Here is a 17,289-nt window from a genome sequence, read left to right as displayed (position 1 = left end):
TGAATCCAAACCAGATATTATTTTAGTACTTGATTCTTTCCCCATAAGCTCTAGGAATAAATCTGTGGGGAAAATGCCGTAATTCCAGTTCATATGCATTTGTCCAATGTTTATGAAAAACAGTGAAATAGTATATTGGATGCTTGTTCTAATATTTATTCTAATTTGATTGACACATTAAAAGTCATGAGCAACACAGCTTTGACAACACAGCTTTGATGAACTCCATATCCACACACTGAACTGCACATTCTCTCTGAAGTTATTGTGTGCTGAGCTTGTTGGAGGATTCACTTTTTTAACTTCCACTGGAGTTTATATCTCCTCAAGGCTGTAATTGCCAGGCACTGTCACCACTACACGGTGATAAATTAGCCAGTGGTGAAAGGCAACCAAAAGGTGAAGACATAAAAACAGCTATATACCACTGGATCGTAGCAAAGTGCAGGATCTACAACATGTCAGCACAGAATATTTTTTTCTCTTTACCTCCTATAGACAGATTTCTGTTCACACTACCCATATACGAGATTGTCAACTAATCTATGATCTGCATAAGAGGAAATAAAACATTCTCATTGAATGTTAAGCATACAGACTGCACCAGATGCTCAGACAATATAAATTAACACACCAAATTGGCTTGAGCAAATGATGCCAGTTCCCTTGTGCCTGTGTTTGTCTTCTATTTTGAGAGCTGCTGCTTGTTAAAAGGAGGGAGTGGAGAAATAACAAAAAAAAAGGTGAAGGTGGAAACAAACAACGACCCAACAGAAGTTGGAGCCAGTAGATACAGCCCTGCCTGGTGCTGCTGATCCATGATCAGCTTCCACAACCCATGCTATAACAGTTAAGAGTCAGAGATCAGATATTCCTGGAAACTTACAGTAAGTATCGCCAATAAGTTTGTTTCTCAGAAGCTGGTACCTGCCTTTTGAAATGACAGTCCTTCTTGTCTCCGTTTAGGGTACCTGTGCAAGTTGTTTATTGCGCACACTGACTCCCTGTCCACAGGATTCAAAGCCTATAGTAAGTGACATTCTATGACAGTGCAAAACGCATAGAGAGAAGGCATCCCCTTGTGTTGGTGACTGCTTTCCCAATATAGTGAGCAAAAGAGTTGAATATGAATGTAGAAAACTGAATAAATACAAATATAAACAATAGTTTAGTCTCTTTTTGGCAATGACTAAAGTATATGGTAATTTCAGCATTCTTTTGTCTGCTATAGCAAAATTCCTTACAGATCTCATAGCAGCTCTGACTCTTTTGTCAGGTAAAGGAAAATCTACTTGGGACAGGTTTTGGCAGGAGATGAGACAGGCGAGGAATGAGAATTCCTATGGTTATGCTTTGAGAGTTAGCATATGAAAAATAGAGAAAGGATAAGTTTAAATTAGACCAACATCTGTTAAAAATTTCTCTTTGATTAAACCTCCTCCTAGAAGTAACTTTCTGAAGAAGTAGCTTCAGAATGGACTGAAAGCCTTCCATATGCTTTGCCTCTGAGAGATGCAGTTCTGGTTGCACGTCTCTCCACCTACAAAACTCAAGTCTGACTAGCCTAGGAATTATATTTTCCATGTTACAAATAATTCACTGGTAGTTGTCCTATATAGCATTTCCAGTAATTTTAATAATGATCTAACCACAGGTAAAAAGTAAGAAAACTCATATTATGCAAAAAAGGTATAATTTAATAAATTTTGAAAATATGTAGTACTATGCCAAAGCGCTTTCCGTTCTGCAGTTAAATTATGGTATAATATTGAGATTGTATCACAGTATTGCACATTGCTTAGGAATACTAATGTGTACATTTTGTGCATGTTCTAGCCTTTCTCAAAACGAAGATGCATTATTGAAGGCTCCACCTTTCCAAAAACTGGCTGTGCTAGATACTGCAATATAACAGTAAAGGTACAGAGTTACAGTTTTAAGGTGAAATGTACATAAAAGCTTTCCAAAGTACTGTCTTTTGTATTGTGAACTTTACTTCTGGAATTGAGAGACACTTGGAGATCTCCGGGTAGTTTCTATACCCTTCTACAAGTGGGTGGTTGAGGGGAACCACGTAATTCTTAGAGTAAAGTACCAGACAAATTTTTGCCATTATCCTTTCTACTGCCTGAAATAGTTCCTCTCTACAATGCATGCTTACACCAGCTTTAGCTGGCAGGTTCTTTAGCTGCCGTATGTTATTACTGAGAACTTTTTCATATTCTGTAACTCAGGAGTTTGCACATACAGCTCCTAGCCCAAACGTTGGCATTGCTCCATACAGCTTCACCCACAAAGAACTGCACTGTTTGACAATGAGCCTCTCTTCTCCCATCCGTTATTGTCCCAGGACTTCACATGATATTCAATAGCAATGAATGGCAAAATGCTCTCAAGAACCACACTCCACTCACTGTGTTTGGCATATCTAGTCCTCACAAAAATCATTAGTCACTCTGAGGTACTTGTGACTTTTCATAGTCTTGCTCCTGGGGCTTCTAAATAGGCTTCTGCATTTCACAGCACCCATTAAGTAGCAAGCAGAGAAGTCTACAAATCTGTAAGCTTTGAGAGCTCTTTGCTCGTTCATATTTCCCTTGAATTACACATGTAAATAAGGGGTTTTTTTTCCTAATACAGTTTCTGTGCTCTTGGATGAATAAACAGATCAAGCGACCAATTCATGAATAAAACAAGACACAAACAGAAACATTTAGGGCCATGTAGTGGTTAAATTCCATATCGGTGCACAGGGAAAGGAGGAAGATCAAAGCAGTGAGCCTAGCTTTCATGGGGTCTCCCCGGGGGTAGAACATATCTTTCAGTTACCAACCTCAGATAAGAAGGAGAACTGCCTCTGAATTACACTGCACACCTACAGGCAAATATTAGGGGAGACTGAGTTATAAACAGACACATTGGAATTGAAATTTATAACACTGATGAGTCTATGATAACAATGGGGGAAGGATGTGATGGTTTGTGTCCCTCTCTCAGGCTGCCTGCCCCCCGTCCTGGTTTTAACAAGACCATTGCAGAGGCAGTTCTGGTTCAACACAAGCTTTTTAAGAGGCTGTTAACCTTACAGGCTTTTGCCAGAGGGCCAAAGCCTGATGGAGAGTTGTCCTGTGTGTGCTGTTTCCATGCCAAAGCTCTGGAAAAGAGGATGCTTTTAATGCATTGTATGGCAACCACTAAGGGGGAGTTACCCTGAAATAGCAAAATCTGGTGCAGATGTTTAGTGCAGGTCAGCTCACAGAAGGCCACATCGAGGCAGCTGAGAAATGCAATTTTTCTGATGTGATGTCTCCCTGTTTCTGTTGAAGAGCCCTTACATTTTGGCATTCTTAAGAAGTTGCTGGAGTTTCCACCCACAAGACAACACCAGTGCAAGGCGGTGCAGAACAGAAAGCAGAGCACTGCTTCTTCCTAAGTGAACCATCAGGCTTCTGCAAATATTGAATAACTCTATTTCAGTCTATCCCCTTAAGGATTAAGGGTTATTTCAGATGACAGGCAGAAATATTTGCTTTATTCACAGGAACCAAAATGTTGCAAAGGCTTCTTTGGCCCTGACTGTATTCCATGTCCAGGAGGTTTCTCCAAACCCTGCTCAGGAAACGGGCAGGTAAGTGGAGCATCCAGCAGTATCCTTCACTCTCATGTGGGGGAAGAACTGACTGTGTCTCAAAAGTCCCTTAAAATTCCTGTAATGCAGAAGTGCTTAAGTTCTACAGGAGCTGCTCCATTTATATGTCCAGGGATGACCGTGAAAATCAGATTCAGATTCAGTTACACAGAAGAGGGAAAATGAATCAGTCTCCTCTCATACGTCTAAACTGTAGATTTCTGTGGTTCCTATACACAGCACACAGTCAAGGCTGGGATTAGCAAACGAAGGTAGAGTACACAGCAATAGAGTATAACTACAAGCACAAGGAAAGCTTTTGCTATGAAAAATTGTTTTCATTAAAACTGAGATTATTCCCTATAGTCTGTGTCACAGTCATAATACAAACAGGCTTACAGTCTCTTCTTGGAGGGAAGGACAAAGATTTTATTTAATCTTACAAATAAAAGTCATCTGTCTCCTGTATTGCAGTGCGTGGATGGCATGAATGGAAACGGAACCTGTATTTGTGCTGACGCATTTCAAGGCTCACACTGTCAGTTCTGCTCAGACCCTGGCAAATATGGAGCTCAGTGTGACAAAAGTAAGTGCAGCAGTGCTTCCTCAACTCAAGATTATGTGATTTTTCTTTTAGAACCTAGTAACATTAAAGTAGGAGCTAACCACTAGCTATACACTCTCTATGAAGGACGAGTAAGATGTCCCTGGGGCAGGTTTTCTTATTTCAAAGGGCTAGATCATAAGCCCAGACTCAGTGAAAATATTCACTCCGGCTTAATTGGGCTTTCTGTCAGGTTCATTGCTTGCCTTATATTAATGTATTGTTCATTTCATTTCTATCTCCCTCACATGAGTAATTGAAAAGGAAATGGTTACTATTTATTTCTGTTCTGGTATTGCTCACCAGTAGAAGACATTCTGCCTACGGTCAAACATATGCAATCTAAGAACAACAAAGATTATAAACTGACTGCATTTAGAACTACTTAATGGCCATCCTTACAAAGTAGTTTCTTATCTATTGAAGAGCTTATGGCCCCAGCAGTCATCATCTATATACTGAAAGATTTAATCCTGCTGTGTCAAACTGTACTGCATTTGAGAAACTACAGAATAGACAAAAAATATAGACATGTTCTCCATCTATATAAACATTTTCAGTCTTTTTGCTATGCAACAGCCCGTCACTCATGAAGCACAGCTCACTCTAAGGTTCAGAAATACATGGACAAAAGCTGAAAGACAGATTCTATAAGAAAAGATAGCATTGTCTAAGCTCCAGTCCTGTCAATGCAATATATGTTGGCTTAACTTGTTGGCACTTCTTGGGACTGCAGACAACTTCACATGTTGGCACTTCTTGGGACTGCAAAAGATTTGCTTATTATGCCTGCTGGGCATACTGCTGTCCTTCCTAGCAGCACCGATGAGCCCAAGCACAACAAAATGCTGGTAGGTCTGTGCTGCTTTGTGTACTGGCCCAGGAATTTCTGCACTGTGCAATTTGTATGACTGGGGGTCTCAATGTTAAAGGGCTTCCCATATCACTGCACAATTTTTTTTGATGCATTTTCAATGTAATAACTTTAGCCTTTCTAACCAGAGATATAGTATTGTGCTCCTACTTTGCTGAAGTTCTTTAAATTTCACTGACAGACAGGTACACTAGAAAGATGCAATAGATCTTAGTTATCCATAAAAGACAGCTGAAAAGATACAGATATTTTAAATAAACAGCTCTCCCAGTTAAGTGAGAATTTAAAAATACATAAGGTTGGATTCTAGAATAAAAAAAAGAACCACTTCATATGAAATGCTATGTGAGAACTTACGCCTTTTACCACAATGGAACATCACATTGTATTTTATCTCTGGTAGAATGCCTCTGCATTTATGGAAAATGTGATAACCGAATAGACAGTGATGGGATCTGTCTTCCTGGCTCATGCAGAAGTGGATATACAGGGAAGTTCTGTGATAAGCAAATTGTTCCATGTGAGCCCTCCTTACAATTCTGTCATGCACATGCAGACTGCCAGCTTAGCGATGGTGCAGTGAGGTAAGTCAGTAACTTGTACCTAGTTAATAACAGCTATCATACAGCATTTCACCACTTTCTTGATTAAAACAGCACCATGTAGCACTACACAAACATCAACCCCTGAAATACTGCTATGCAGCAAATAAGCATGAAAATGCACTACCTGCACCTTCAGTTGCAAAATAGAAATTAAAGTTCTCAATGCCCTATCCTCAGCATTATATTTAACACTATTAAGATTAATACATATGGCTTTGACCCTTGTCAGAAGGCTGCCTTCTTACTGACAGCTATAAAGTCTCTTAGGAACTTAACTCTTATTTCTAACTTTCCCTAAGTGAATTAAGAATTTGAATCTTACTGGACGACAATGCAAATCCCATGCATTCATGGGCAGAAAGCTTAATCTGGCCAGCTCACGTAAGATTTGCATGTCACAGCACTATGGGCTTCAGCAGAGGCTATTCAGTCTTGACAGGTCCTGTCATAAAACTCTGTATTTCTACAGCTGTCTTGCCCTTACCTCTTGCTCACCTTCATCTCCACATGAAGCAAGCTTGCCTCTTACTGCGGTATGTTTGTAGTGAGTCATCATAGAAAGCAGAATGTGGGATGCTGCATAACATAAGTGGTTAAGAAAATTCTCTCCAGCCTAGGTTATTCTGGGGGCAGGGAAAGAGGGGAGCTCTCAGTCTTGCATGCATTTGAGGGAGAGTGGTATCTTCTGTGTCACAGAAAAAGAACTACCCCAGTTCATAATTAACTCAGCGCTATCAACTTACCTTTGCAAAGATCAAACCAGTGCAGAATTAATTTCACTCCCCATCTCATAGGTAGAGAATGGATCCCATATTTGACAGAAATAACCTAATCTCAAATTTTGGGAAGAAAAAAAAAGTACACACTTCAGCTATTGGCCATTGGTAAAGGTTACCAATTTTAAGCTGCCTATATACGTCACATTACAGAGGAAAACAATAGCTTAATTTTACTGCTGTCCTGTTACACACACCTCCTCTCTTTCCTACAGCTGTGTTTGCAAACCTGGCTATGAGGGAGATGGAATGACCTGCAGCAAAGTTGATCCCTGTGCTAGTTTAAATCCAGGTGGCTGCAGTACCAATGTAAGTAAGTGCTTTTTTTCACAGAGCCTGACACCATAGAAAAGAAAGCAAGTAAGAAAGGCTTGGCAAGAAACTTTTACAGAAGGAAGATTCAGAATTTTCAACTCCGGTTCAAGTTCTTTTCCTAGCAGTTTCATTGCTATTGCTTAGATAATCCTTACACCTAAAGGTGGATGCCACCTGCCTGTGTTGAACAATGCTAGGGCATTCCCAAGGTAAGCTGTGATACTTTCCTGCCGAAAAGTAGCAACGCTGTTCCATTTCATCCCACAGTGAAGATAAAGCTATGACAAGAGGAATTTTGCTTCTATTCAGAGGTGACGACTAAGTACCACATATCCAAGTTAGGAAATACAAAATATTTAATTGTTAGCTCAATTTCAAGTCAAGGTTTTGAATACCTGGAGGTATTTATTTCTCACAGGAACTGTTCAGAAGCCTGTGTGAATGTGTACACTTCCAGTGTGCTAACACCCGTTTCAACTGAGATGATTTTGTCTGACCTGTGCATTTGTCTCCCCCAGGCTGAGTGTATTCACACAGGCCTTGGAGTGTACGCATGTGCTTGCCAGGCAGGATGGACTGGTGACGGAAGAGACTGCTCAGCCATCAACAACTGCCTGCTGCCTACCTTGGGAGGGTGCCATGAAAATGCAACCTGCATATATGTAGGGCCTGGTCAGGTAAGTCCTCTCACATTTGTTCTCACCTTCTACATTAGTCTTCACTTAGACTGTTTTACCAGTGCTTCCTATCTGGTTTCTTACAAGAATTCTCATTTCACTCTGAGCCATAAGCTTATTTCTACACAGCTCTCTCCACCCAAAACAGACTCCTTCAGTTCCTATGCCAGTGTTCACTCCTAGGTAAATGTTTTTTCAGCAGCAAATACTTTTTACTAAGTACATTAGTAGGTTTAAAGTATGAAGGTCTTCTGGAGATGTAAATCAGTGTCATTCCACTGAAGTCAATGGAGCTACATGGATAAACACTGACTGAGAGACTCTAATCCACCAGGTCTAGAATACGTACACTATTTTAATCATTTTAATGCATTGTTGTGTTTTGTTGGAACAACAGAATGACTGCAAATGTAAAGACGGTTTTCGGGGGAGTGGAATTGAATGCACACCGATAAACTCATGTTTGGAACAAAATGGAAAATGCCATCATCTGGTGAGCAATTAATCATTGCCTGAACAAAGTGTTCAGATTCATATCACACCTCATCTGGCCTCCTGCACACACACCATAGAATTTCCTTGCCATTTCAAGCCTGAAGTTTCTGTATGAGAGAGAACAATGTTTTCTAAGCAGTGATACAGAGTACCAGAAATGCTATGTGCATTTCAGGATGGTACATGCACTGAGTACAGACTGCAAGGGCAGCTCCCAGTTCCACCTCTATGCAAGGGCTGTCTTGAGCCTGGGTTAAGCGATGGTTCTCTATTAGCAGTTACCATTTGGATGGAATAGTCTGTGTTGAGATGTTTTCCTAAGCCATACCTCTCTATGCAGACATCCATCAGCTTTATCAGTAGTCACTCTGTTGTGCTCAGTAGCATCTGCAAGAGCCACACTAGCACTCGGACCTCATTGCCTCCGTTAGGATGCTAAGGCAGAGAATGCAGGGGAGCAGAGGATTAGCAAGACTGATCTGCCTTAGGTGGGTGAAGAGACAGGGCCCAGGTCCCAGTTCCTGTAGGGAGAAAGTAAGAAAGGGTGAAGCAAGGGTTAGACTCCTAGGGTTAGTGCATGGTGGGCAAGTGATGGAGTTAGTACTTTTAGTTTGTGAAGCTGGAATGTACTGAAGGAGGGTGAGGATGTCCATGGAAGAAGGCATAGACATCCTTTGTTAAGGGAAGGGTATACATACATATCAGGAAGAGGGTTTACAAGCCATTTGCTTTTAGAACATACACATAGTTCTAAAATATACATGTTGCCACTATGAATAACTAATTATTTATGAAGCAAAGCATTCAAATGACCCTTGCATCTATTCTGGCCCAATACACATTATACGTACTCTGATATCTTGCAGAGCAGCATCACTGAATCTGCTGTTCTCACCCCTGGTAGAACCTGACACCTTTAATGGCCATACCCAAGCAAATTCAGTTTGGAAATTTCTAAATAAGAACATTCCTCCCTTGTTTCAAAACAGCACTTTATGTATATAACTATGTATTTATTCGATTCCACTGATTTCAGTACAACTAAAGAACATGCTTAAATGTACTACAAAGTTGACTACTTTTCTGAGTTAAGGCATTTTCATTTATTTAATTTAATCTTACTAAATTATACCAACACAATATATTTCGTTGATAACAGCTCTTGAGTAGTTTCCTGACTGACAAATTTTCTCTCCTTCTCTCTGGCTCAAAGGCAACTTGCCAGTTTGAATCTTCTCACGGCTGGGAGTGTGTGTGTCCAACAGGCTATGAAGGAGATGGTAGAATGTGCTATGGAAATACAGCAGAGGTAAGTAACATGGTCATGTTTTCTGCGTATAGGGACCTACTGCACAGTTCTTACACTAGATCTTAGCCAGAGTGATACCAAAGCCATTATAAACCATTAGAAAAAGATGATGCCCAACAGTGCTGTCTGCAGAGAGTGTTCCTGCTGGAGACTCTTGGCCTATCCAGAAACGGTCTGTTGTGTTTAGAAATATAGCTGGGAAAGGGGCCTAAGGGATCTGAGCATCTAACTGTAAGACGACTTGAAAAATGCCAGCCCCAGAGGCCTAATTTGCACAAGTGTGAAGCATGCACCTTCCAGCTGGGAGCTGCAAGCACCCAGCTCTTTTGAAATTCTGCCTTGAGCTACATCTTGGTTGAAATAGCCAATTTATCACATTAAAAAAACCTGTGCAAACTGGTACACAGACAAAACCAAAACAAGTCATTTAGTGAAATAAATACATATTTTACAGGGTAGGAAAAATGAAAATGTCAGCTGCCCCAGCCATTGGCAGTAATTATACCAGGCTCTTGGCACAATTTCTCATCCCCTCTCTTACCATCATCTATCCCTATTCTATGTACAGTGACAGAATCAAGGCTCTTCAATTGCAGGATGCTATATAAGATGCTGTACAAATATCAATCAAAACAATATGTCCCCTTTCAATTAATTTTGCATTTAGTTAAGAAAAGATTTAGGTTTATATTACCAGAAAATAACTGCTTAGCCTAAGGTCAGGTACATAATATGCCTAAACAATACACAGCCTGATTTTCAAAACATCTGGTCGCTAAACCTGCTCATTCATGTCACATGAGCCAGGCCAGACACAGTGGGTCACCAGAGGCTATGGTAAAAGCACTTTGGTACAGATATCTCTAGCTTATGTATTCATTGCTCTCTCTTTCTGTCTCTAATCAGGAGTTATCTACTCTGTCAGAAGCAGCTGCGTTTAACCAATGGGTTAATGTAAGTACACTTCATGCTTGATTTTTAAGTCTATTCAAGCCTGTAGGAAAAAAAAAACCTGTGCCTTTTAGCCTTTGCAAATGGTAATCTCAAAGCAATATTCCCATCATACAGCAGAGGCCCAATTTCTGTGCAGACATCAGAGTGCTTCTCCCATCAGTCACAGCAGGGGCTGATCATCTGATTCTTAATTTCTGCCTGAAAACCAATTTCTCATCCCAAATTCAGACAGGTAAGGAAGCAACACAAGCAGCAGAGCAAGTTACAAGTCCACTCTGTGAGGCACGTGGCTGCATAAGCCATATCTTGCTGTGTTTTTAAGTACACCTTAGTCTCTATAACAGCGTAGAAGCAGCAGGGTACAAGCAGAGTCTGAATATGCCCATGAGCAGGTCCCTCCATCTTTCCTCATGCAGTAAATACACAGGCAAGTGGAGAGGGAAGGCAGTGCCTTTCCCTCCACATTTTCAGAGCTCTCTGCTAGGAAAATGCTACAGTATGGTACAGTATGGCTGGTCATTGTGCTGTCTGCTGCAACAAGCAAGAAGGAAAAAAATCAAAGTAGGTACTGGCTTGACTGAGGTGCAGGAAATCAAGAAGCAGGTTAACTTGTTTGGCTTTAAATTAGGGAAGAAACAATAGCTTAGATTTAAAAAAAAAAAGGAAAAGTTCTAGATAGATTGATTCTCACTGACTGCTTTTTCATGTGCTATTATCTATTACAAGGGCAGCAGTAACATTAGAGGTCCTATCCCATTGTGCTTGGCACTGTATGAATAAAGACTAAAAACAGTTTAAAGACTAAAACAGTTAATAAAGACTAAAAAGAGTTTGAAACCTAAATATAAAGAGAATATAGCAAATATAGGGCAAACAGAAAGAAATGGTAAGGTGTTAATAAACAGCATAAGAAGCAGGAGTCACAGCACTTTACTTGTTTTTGTGCTTTTCAAAGTTAGACAGCACAGGGGTCATTAAAGCACAGAATTGCAACAGGGGCTTCAGAGAGCTAATTGGAAACTAAGCTACTGTCGCTAACTTAAACCTGTTATCTGCCTCTCTCTGTGCACAGACTGCAGCACCAGCAATTCTGAGGAGAGAAAAACTAATGAAGTTAAATAAATAAGCACAATAGAAAAGGCTGCTCACCTCGTACTGTACTCATTAGAAAATGAAGCAGAAAAAAAAAAAAACAGGGAGCAGATTATACAGGATCTATTGAAACAGGGATGTGGAAATTTCTGCAGCACTTCAAATAAATAGTATCCCTTAAATTAAATAATGGCAAAATGGGGAGGTATACTCATACTGCTCATAGTTGAGCAGGAATGTGATGTTTACCACTTTTCATAACCAAGTATTTTTCTTGTCGGTTGGAGAGGGTGAGAAAGGGATGTCTGTTGCTATTTCTATTTTTAAATATTTGGAAGGTGATAGTGATGATGGCTAGAAAGAAAGATAGTATTAACAGAGACAAAATTCCTAGCTATTTAAGGGAGCTGATTCCTTTCTTGACTTCAAAACCAGTATGGGTATTGAAAGACTATCCAAAATAAGTCAGCTCCCAGGCAGCATACCAGCTACAGCAAGGAAGGACCCAAGCTCATACTGCTCCCTGAAGTTTTGCAGTATCAAAAATGGCAAGTTGTGGAGCCTGTGAAAGGTTTGGAGAAACACATGTTCAGCAAGACCATGTTCAAAAATCTTTAGCGTTCCTCTTTTTACCTCCCACAAAAATCCACTCAATTGGAAAAATCCTTTCACGCGAAGAATCTCCAAATCCTTAAAGCGGACACATGAAACGTGAATCAGTCCACACATATTGCAGAGCCCACATCCCTACATTAAAATAAGAGCTGTTGGCAGCTAGGAAATGGGACTTCCTAAACCCAGCTACAGTTGTGTCCCTTGCTAGTGGACATGGATATCACAGAATCACAGAATGGTTGAGGTTTGAAGGGCTCTCTGGAGATCATCTAGTCCGACCCCCCTGCTCAAGCACGGTCATCTAGAGCATGTTGCACAGGATCACGTCCAGGCAGGTTTTGAATATCTCCAGGGAAGGAGACTTCACAAACTCTGCTGGGCAACCTGTTCCAATGCTCAGTCACCCTCACAGTAGAGAAGTTTTCCCTCATGTTCAGATGGAACTTCCTGTGTTTCAGTTTATGCCCATTGCCTCTTGTCCTGTTGCTGGGCACCACGGAGAAGAGTCTGGGCTCATCCTTTTGACACCCTCCCTTCAGATGCTTGTAGACATTGATGAGATCCCCTCTCAGTCTTCTCTTCTCCAGGCTACCCGGGCCCAACTCTCTCAGCCTTTCTTCATAGGAGAGATGCTCCAGTCCTCTAGTCATCTTTGTAGCCCTCCATGTCTCTCTTGTACTAGGGAGCCCAGAACTGCACACAGTACTGCAGATGTGGCCTCACCAGGGCTGAGTAGAGGGGCAGGATCACCTCCCTCCACCTGCTGGCAACGCTCTGCCTAATGCAGCCCAGGAGACCATTGGCCCCCCTGGCCATAAGGGCACATTGCTGGCTCACGCTTAACTCGTCAGACACCCAGCTGCTTCTCTGCTGAGCTGCTTTCCAGCAGGTCAACCCCCCAGCCTGTCCTGGTGCATGGGGTTATTCCTTCCTAGATGCAGGACCTTGCACTTGCCTTTGTTGCACTTCACGAGGTTCCTCTCCACCCACCTCTCCAGCCTGTCCAGGTCCCTCTGAATGGCAGCACAGCCTTCTGGTTGTGTCAGCCACTCCTCCCAGTTTAGTATCATCAGCAAACTTGCTGAGGGTGCACTCTGTCCCTTCCTCCAGGTCATTGATGAATACATTGAACAAGACTGGACCCAGGACTGGCCCCTGGGGGACACCACTAGCTACAGGCCTCCAACTAGACTCTGCGCCACTGACCACAACCCTCTGAGCTCTGCCATCTAGCCAGTTCTCAATCCACTTCACTGTCCACTCATCTAGCTCACACTTCCTGAGCTTACCTAGGAGGATGTGATGGGAGACAGTGTCCAAAGCCTTGCTGAAGTCCAGGTAGACAGCATCCACTGCTCTCCCCTCATCTACCCAGCCAGTCATCCCATCCTAGAAGGCTATCAGATTGGTCAAGCATGATTTCCCTTTGGTGAATCCGTGCTGACTACTCCTGATCACCTTCTTGTCCTCCACATGCTTAGTGATGACCTCCAGGAGGAGCTGTTCCATCACCTTTCCAGGGATGGAGGGGAGGCTGACAGGCCTGTAGTTTCCTGGCTCCTCCTTCTTACCCTTTTTGAAGACTGGGGTGACATTGGATTTCTTCCAGTCCTCAGGCACCTCTCCTGATCTCCAGGACCTTGCCAAGATGATGGAGAGTGGCCTAGCAATAACATCCGCCAGCTCCCTCAGCACTCGTGGGTGCATCCCATCAGGGCCCATTGATCTGTGAGTGTCAAGTTTGGCCAAATGACCTCTAACTCGATCCTCCTCAACCAAGGGAAAGTCTTCCTTTCTCCAGACTTTCTCCCTGGTCTCCCAGGTCAGGGATTCCTGAGGGCTTGGTCATCCTGAGGGATTCTTGGTCATCCAGGCATGTCTCCTGCCCACTTTGCTGGACTTCTTACTCAGAGGGATGCATCCATCTTGAGCTTGGAGGAAGTGATGCTTGAATATTAACCAGCTCTCCTCTATCCTACTTCCTTCTAGGGCCCTACCTCATGAGATTCCTCCAAGTAGGTCCCTGAAGAGGCCAAAGTCTGCTCTCCTGAAGTCCAGGGTTACTGGATTCTACTTATTGCCCTGCTCCCTCCTCGTAGGATCCTGAACTCCACCACCTCATGGTCACTGCAGCCAAGGCTGCCCCCAACTTTCACATCTCCAACCAGACCTCCTTTGTTCGTTAGTACAAGGTCCAGCAGCACACCTCTCCTCATTGGCTTCCCCACCACTTGTGTCAAAAATTTATCCTCAGTGCTCTGCAGGAACCTCTTTGACTGTTTGTGCCTAGCTGTGCTGTCTTGCCAACAGATGTCAGGGTGGTTGAAGTCCCCCGTGAGAACCAGGGCCTGTGATCGTGAGGCTACTTCCAGCTGTCGGTAGAAGGCCTCATCGATGACTTCCTCCTGATCAGGTGGCCTGTAGTAAACCCCCACCACCGTGTCACCCATGTTAGCCTGCCCTTTAATCCTTACCCATAGGCTCTCAACTTGCTCTTCATCCACCCCGAGGCAGAGCTCCACACATTCTAGTTGCTCCCTCACATAAAGGGCAACTCCACCACCTCATCTTCCTGGCCTGTCTTTCCTAAAAAGCACATAGCCACCCATGACAGCATTCCAGTCATGCGAGCTATCCCACCATGTCTCTGTAATTGCAACAAGATCATGGCCCGGCAACTGCACACACATCTCTAATTCTTCCTGCTTATTCCCCATGCTGTGCGCATTGGTGTATAGGCATTTCAGACAGGCAATCGAGCATGCAGGTTCCTCAGGAGAGGTGCAAGAGGATCCTCTATAGCCATGTCCCATGCGAACTCCCCTGGCTGCATATCCCTTCTACTTCTTGAAGAATCACAGCCGTGTTATATAGTCTTATTCCAAATGACGCCCTTGTGTTTTATGGGTTTCTTATTTTGTGGATCATAATCTTTCTATCTGTTAAATACTTTGAAGTGCTCTGTATGAACAGTTTACTTGAAGATATCGGTAAGGAGCAGTGATCATCACACTTTAAAAAATATATATTAAATTATATAAAACACACAGACTAACACTCATGGGAGGTGACATCTCTTGTGTGCTGCATAATAAAAAACAGTTTTGAGCTAAATGTTGCTTATGCCCATTAAATGCTGACAATCTATTCTGTAAAATACAGATGCTCATTCGCCGGTTTTGATCAGTTCTAAGTCCTTTTGCTCATGTCAATGCTCAGTATAGTCGTTCTTCCTCTCCAGGCCAGTCACAAAGCACATCCCATACTACATCTTGCTAAAAAGTCACTGGCTGCTGTTGAGATAGTCCTTAGTTCAAACCATTTTACCCTTTTTGCTTTCATGCAGGAGGCTGAGATAAACTCAGTGTTGTCCACTACCTCAAATCTAACTGTCCTCGTGCCTTCTCTTCAAGCAATTGAAAACATGGATGAAGATGAGAAAGCGTTTTGGATGTCAAAGAGTAACATCCCAACCCTACTGAAGTACGTTGATGGTTTGTCTTTATTTTTTTATGAACTGGTTTTCATTACAAGCAAATTTTTGTTTTGAAGTCACTAGAGCAAGACAGCTCTTACATTTTTAAGGGAGGGACATAGGATTCTCCTTTTAGTTACAGTGATATAAATCTCTGTAGCAACTCCTCTGAAAACATAGACCTTACTTGTTTTATGCCAGTAGTGTTTAAAGATCAAGCTGAGATGACAGCGTAGCTGAAATAGGCACTGTACAAACAATTCCTGCTTTAAACTCCAATTTTAGCATTGAGCACTAAGCATATTTATAGGAAAATTTGAGATAATGCAAAACCTTCAAATCCAGTTAATTTCCTTTAGGTATCACATGTTGACAGGCACTTACAGCTTTGCTGATTTCCAGAATTTATCGTCCTCTGATATGCTGCCAACATCTCTACAGAGCAACTTCCTACGCTTGTCTGAAGAGAATGGGGTGAGATGACTTGCAAACCACTGGGTTATCATACACCAAATTGTGACTGTCACTACTGCCAGTGTTCTTATATTACAAAACCATACAGATACTATATACCTGTTTAAAAAAAAAAAAAAAAAAAGACTGTATTATAAAAATTAAAGGCATTGATAACTATATTGGACCCTGTGGGAGGAATATTAACTTGTATCTTCTCCATCACTTTACCTAGCTGGTATTTGTTAACAACATTATTTGTTGCTAATTTCATAGTACTGGCTGCAAACTCTGAACAGTCTTCTAGCTAAGTGGAAATGTAGTCCCTGCCTGGAATAGCCTATGAACTACTTTAAGACAAAGCAAGTCAAGGAAATCCACTAGCTTATTTTAGGGAAGGCGGGAGGAAGTAGTGATACTGTGCACGTGTCTGCATGTGCAACTTGATAGTCCCAAGCCACACAAACATATTTTAAAATGTAAATAACTAATGCCAACTGACAGCCCCTCCTCTCAGTCCTTTTAGTTAGTACTCCACATTCTGAGGAGGATTTTCTGGAAATACGTATGGCACATTTAAGGACATCAACCCCTTTAAGAGAGGGAAAAATCCTCCCTCTCTTCCCCCCAGGGAAAAATGATGAAGGGGCTCCTTCAAAGTAGCAGAGACACAGAAGTGCATGAATCAGAGCACATGGAGATCAGAGCTCAGCCACCCTGTGAGGGGTGGAAGGTGAGCGCTCCTACCCCAAGTAACTGCCCCCCCCCCCCCCCAGCATGGTCAGACAGCTTTGCCAGCCTGCACACAAGGAGCAGAGCCCCAAAGCCACCCCTTCTGCATGCAGTTTCCTGAGGGCATCCTCAGCCTCCAACACAGCCTGGCACTAGCAGAGTCACAGTGGACTTCTAAGCAAGCATTTGGAAAGGCATGGAAATTCATAGCACCAATGGCTGGGAAAATAATACCGTTGCAATGTGTCAGTAAATCCTTTCTCTTTTCCTCCTTTTAGAACATCACGGTTGAAGGAGCTCACATTGTAGTTGGCGATGTTGCATCCACAAATGGGATCATACATGTTATTGATAAGGTATACGACCACATAGGGAGGATCTATTCCTCTGCACCACAAGCAATGGAAAAACCCAGCAGCGCCTGAAAAAAGCATTTATGTGGAACAGCATTTTCTCCTACATCTGATCCTTGTAGCTGCAAACACAGCATGTGCACATATGCTAACATGGGATATCTGCTCCATTTTCAGGTTCTGACTCCACCCCGAAGCACCATAATGCCAAGGCTGCTGGCCCGCTTAGAACAAATGCCCGATTACTCCATTTTCAGGGGCTACATTATTGTAAGCTTTCACATTCTTTTAAGAATAAGAGTTTACTTGCAGTAAACTCCAGTTTACTTGCA

At 42.3% G+C, this 17,289-nt stretch overlaps 1 protein-coding gene across 5 annotated transcripts in view; it reads left to right on the top strand.

The window, feature by feature from the left end:
• The window catches only part of STAB2 (stabilin 2), a 96,547-nt gene that overhangs the window by 32,677 nt on the left and 46,581 nt on the right, over positions 1–17,289 (top strand). For all 5 annotated transcript variants that reach the window (XR_011141240.1, XM_068944362.1, XM_068944353.1 and 2 more), the window contains 14 exons: positions 967–1,029; positions 1,837–1,920; positions 3,542–3,628; positions 4,103–4,214; positions 5,510–5,690; positions 6,703–6,796; positions 7,321–7,479; positions 7,877–7,972; positions 9,188–9,283; positions 10,190–10,237; positions 15,291–15,427; positions 15,779–15,893; positions 16,883–16,960; positions 17,135–17,227. Coding sequence is in view for 4 of the 5 variants with exons in the window: in XM_068944362.1 (XP_068800463.1) it covers positions 967–1,029; positions 1,837–1,920; positions 3,542–3,628; positions 4,103–4,214; positions 5,510–5,690; positions 6,703–6,796; positions 7,321–7,479; positions 7,877–7,972; positions 9,188–9,283; positions 10,190–10,237; positions 15,291–15,427; positions 15,779–15,893; positions 16,883–16,960; positions 17,135–17,227 (1,443 nt within the window). In the remaining variant the exon portion in view is untranslated. The remainder of the gene's footprint in view (positions 1–966; positions 1,030–1,836; positions 1,921–3,541; positions 3,629–4,102; positions 4,215–5,509; positions 5,691–6,702; positions 6,797–7,320; positions 7,480–7,876; positions 7,973–9,187; positions 9,284–10,189; positions 10,238–15,290; positions 15,428–15,778; positions 15,894–16,882; positions 16,961–17,134; positions 17,228–17,289) is intronic.

The sequence above is a fragment of the Struthio camelus genome, chromosome 1 (assembly GCF_040807025.1).
Source record: "Struthio camelus isolate bStrCam1 chromosome 1, bStrCam1.hap1, whole genome shotgun sequence".
Classification (NCBI taxonomy): domain Eukaryota; kingdom Metazoa; phylum Chordata; class Aves; order Struthioniformes; family Struthionidae; genus Struthio; species Struthio camelus.
The sequence above is the reverse complement of the archived record's forward strand: the minus strand, read 5'-3'. Positions and strand labels throughout refer to the sequence as shown.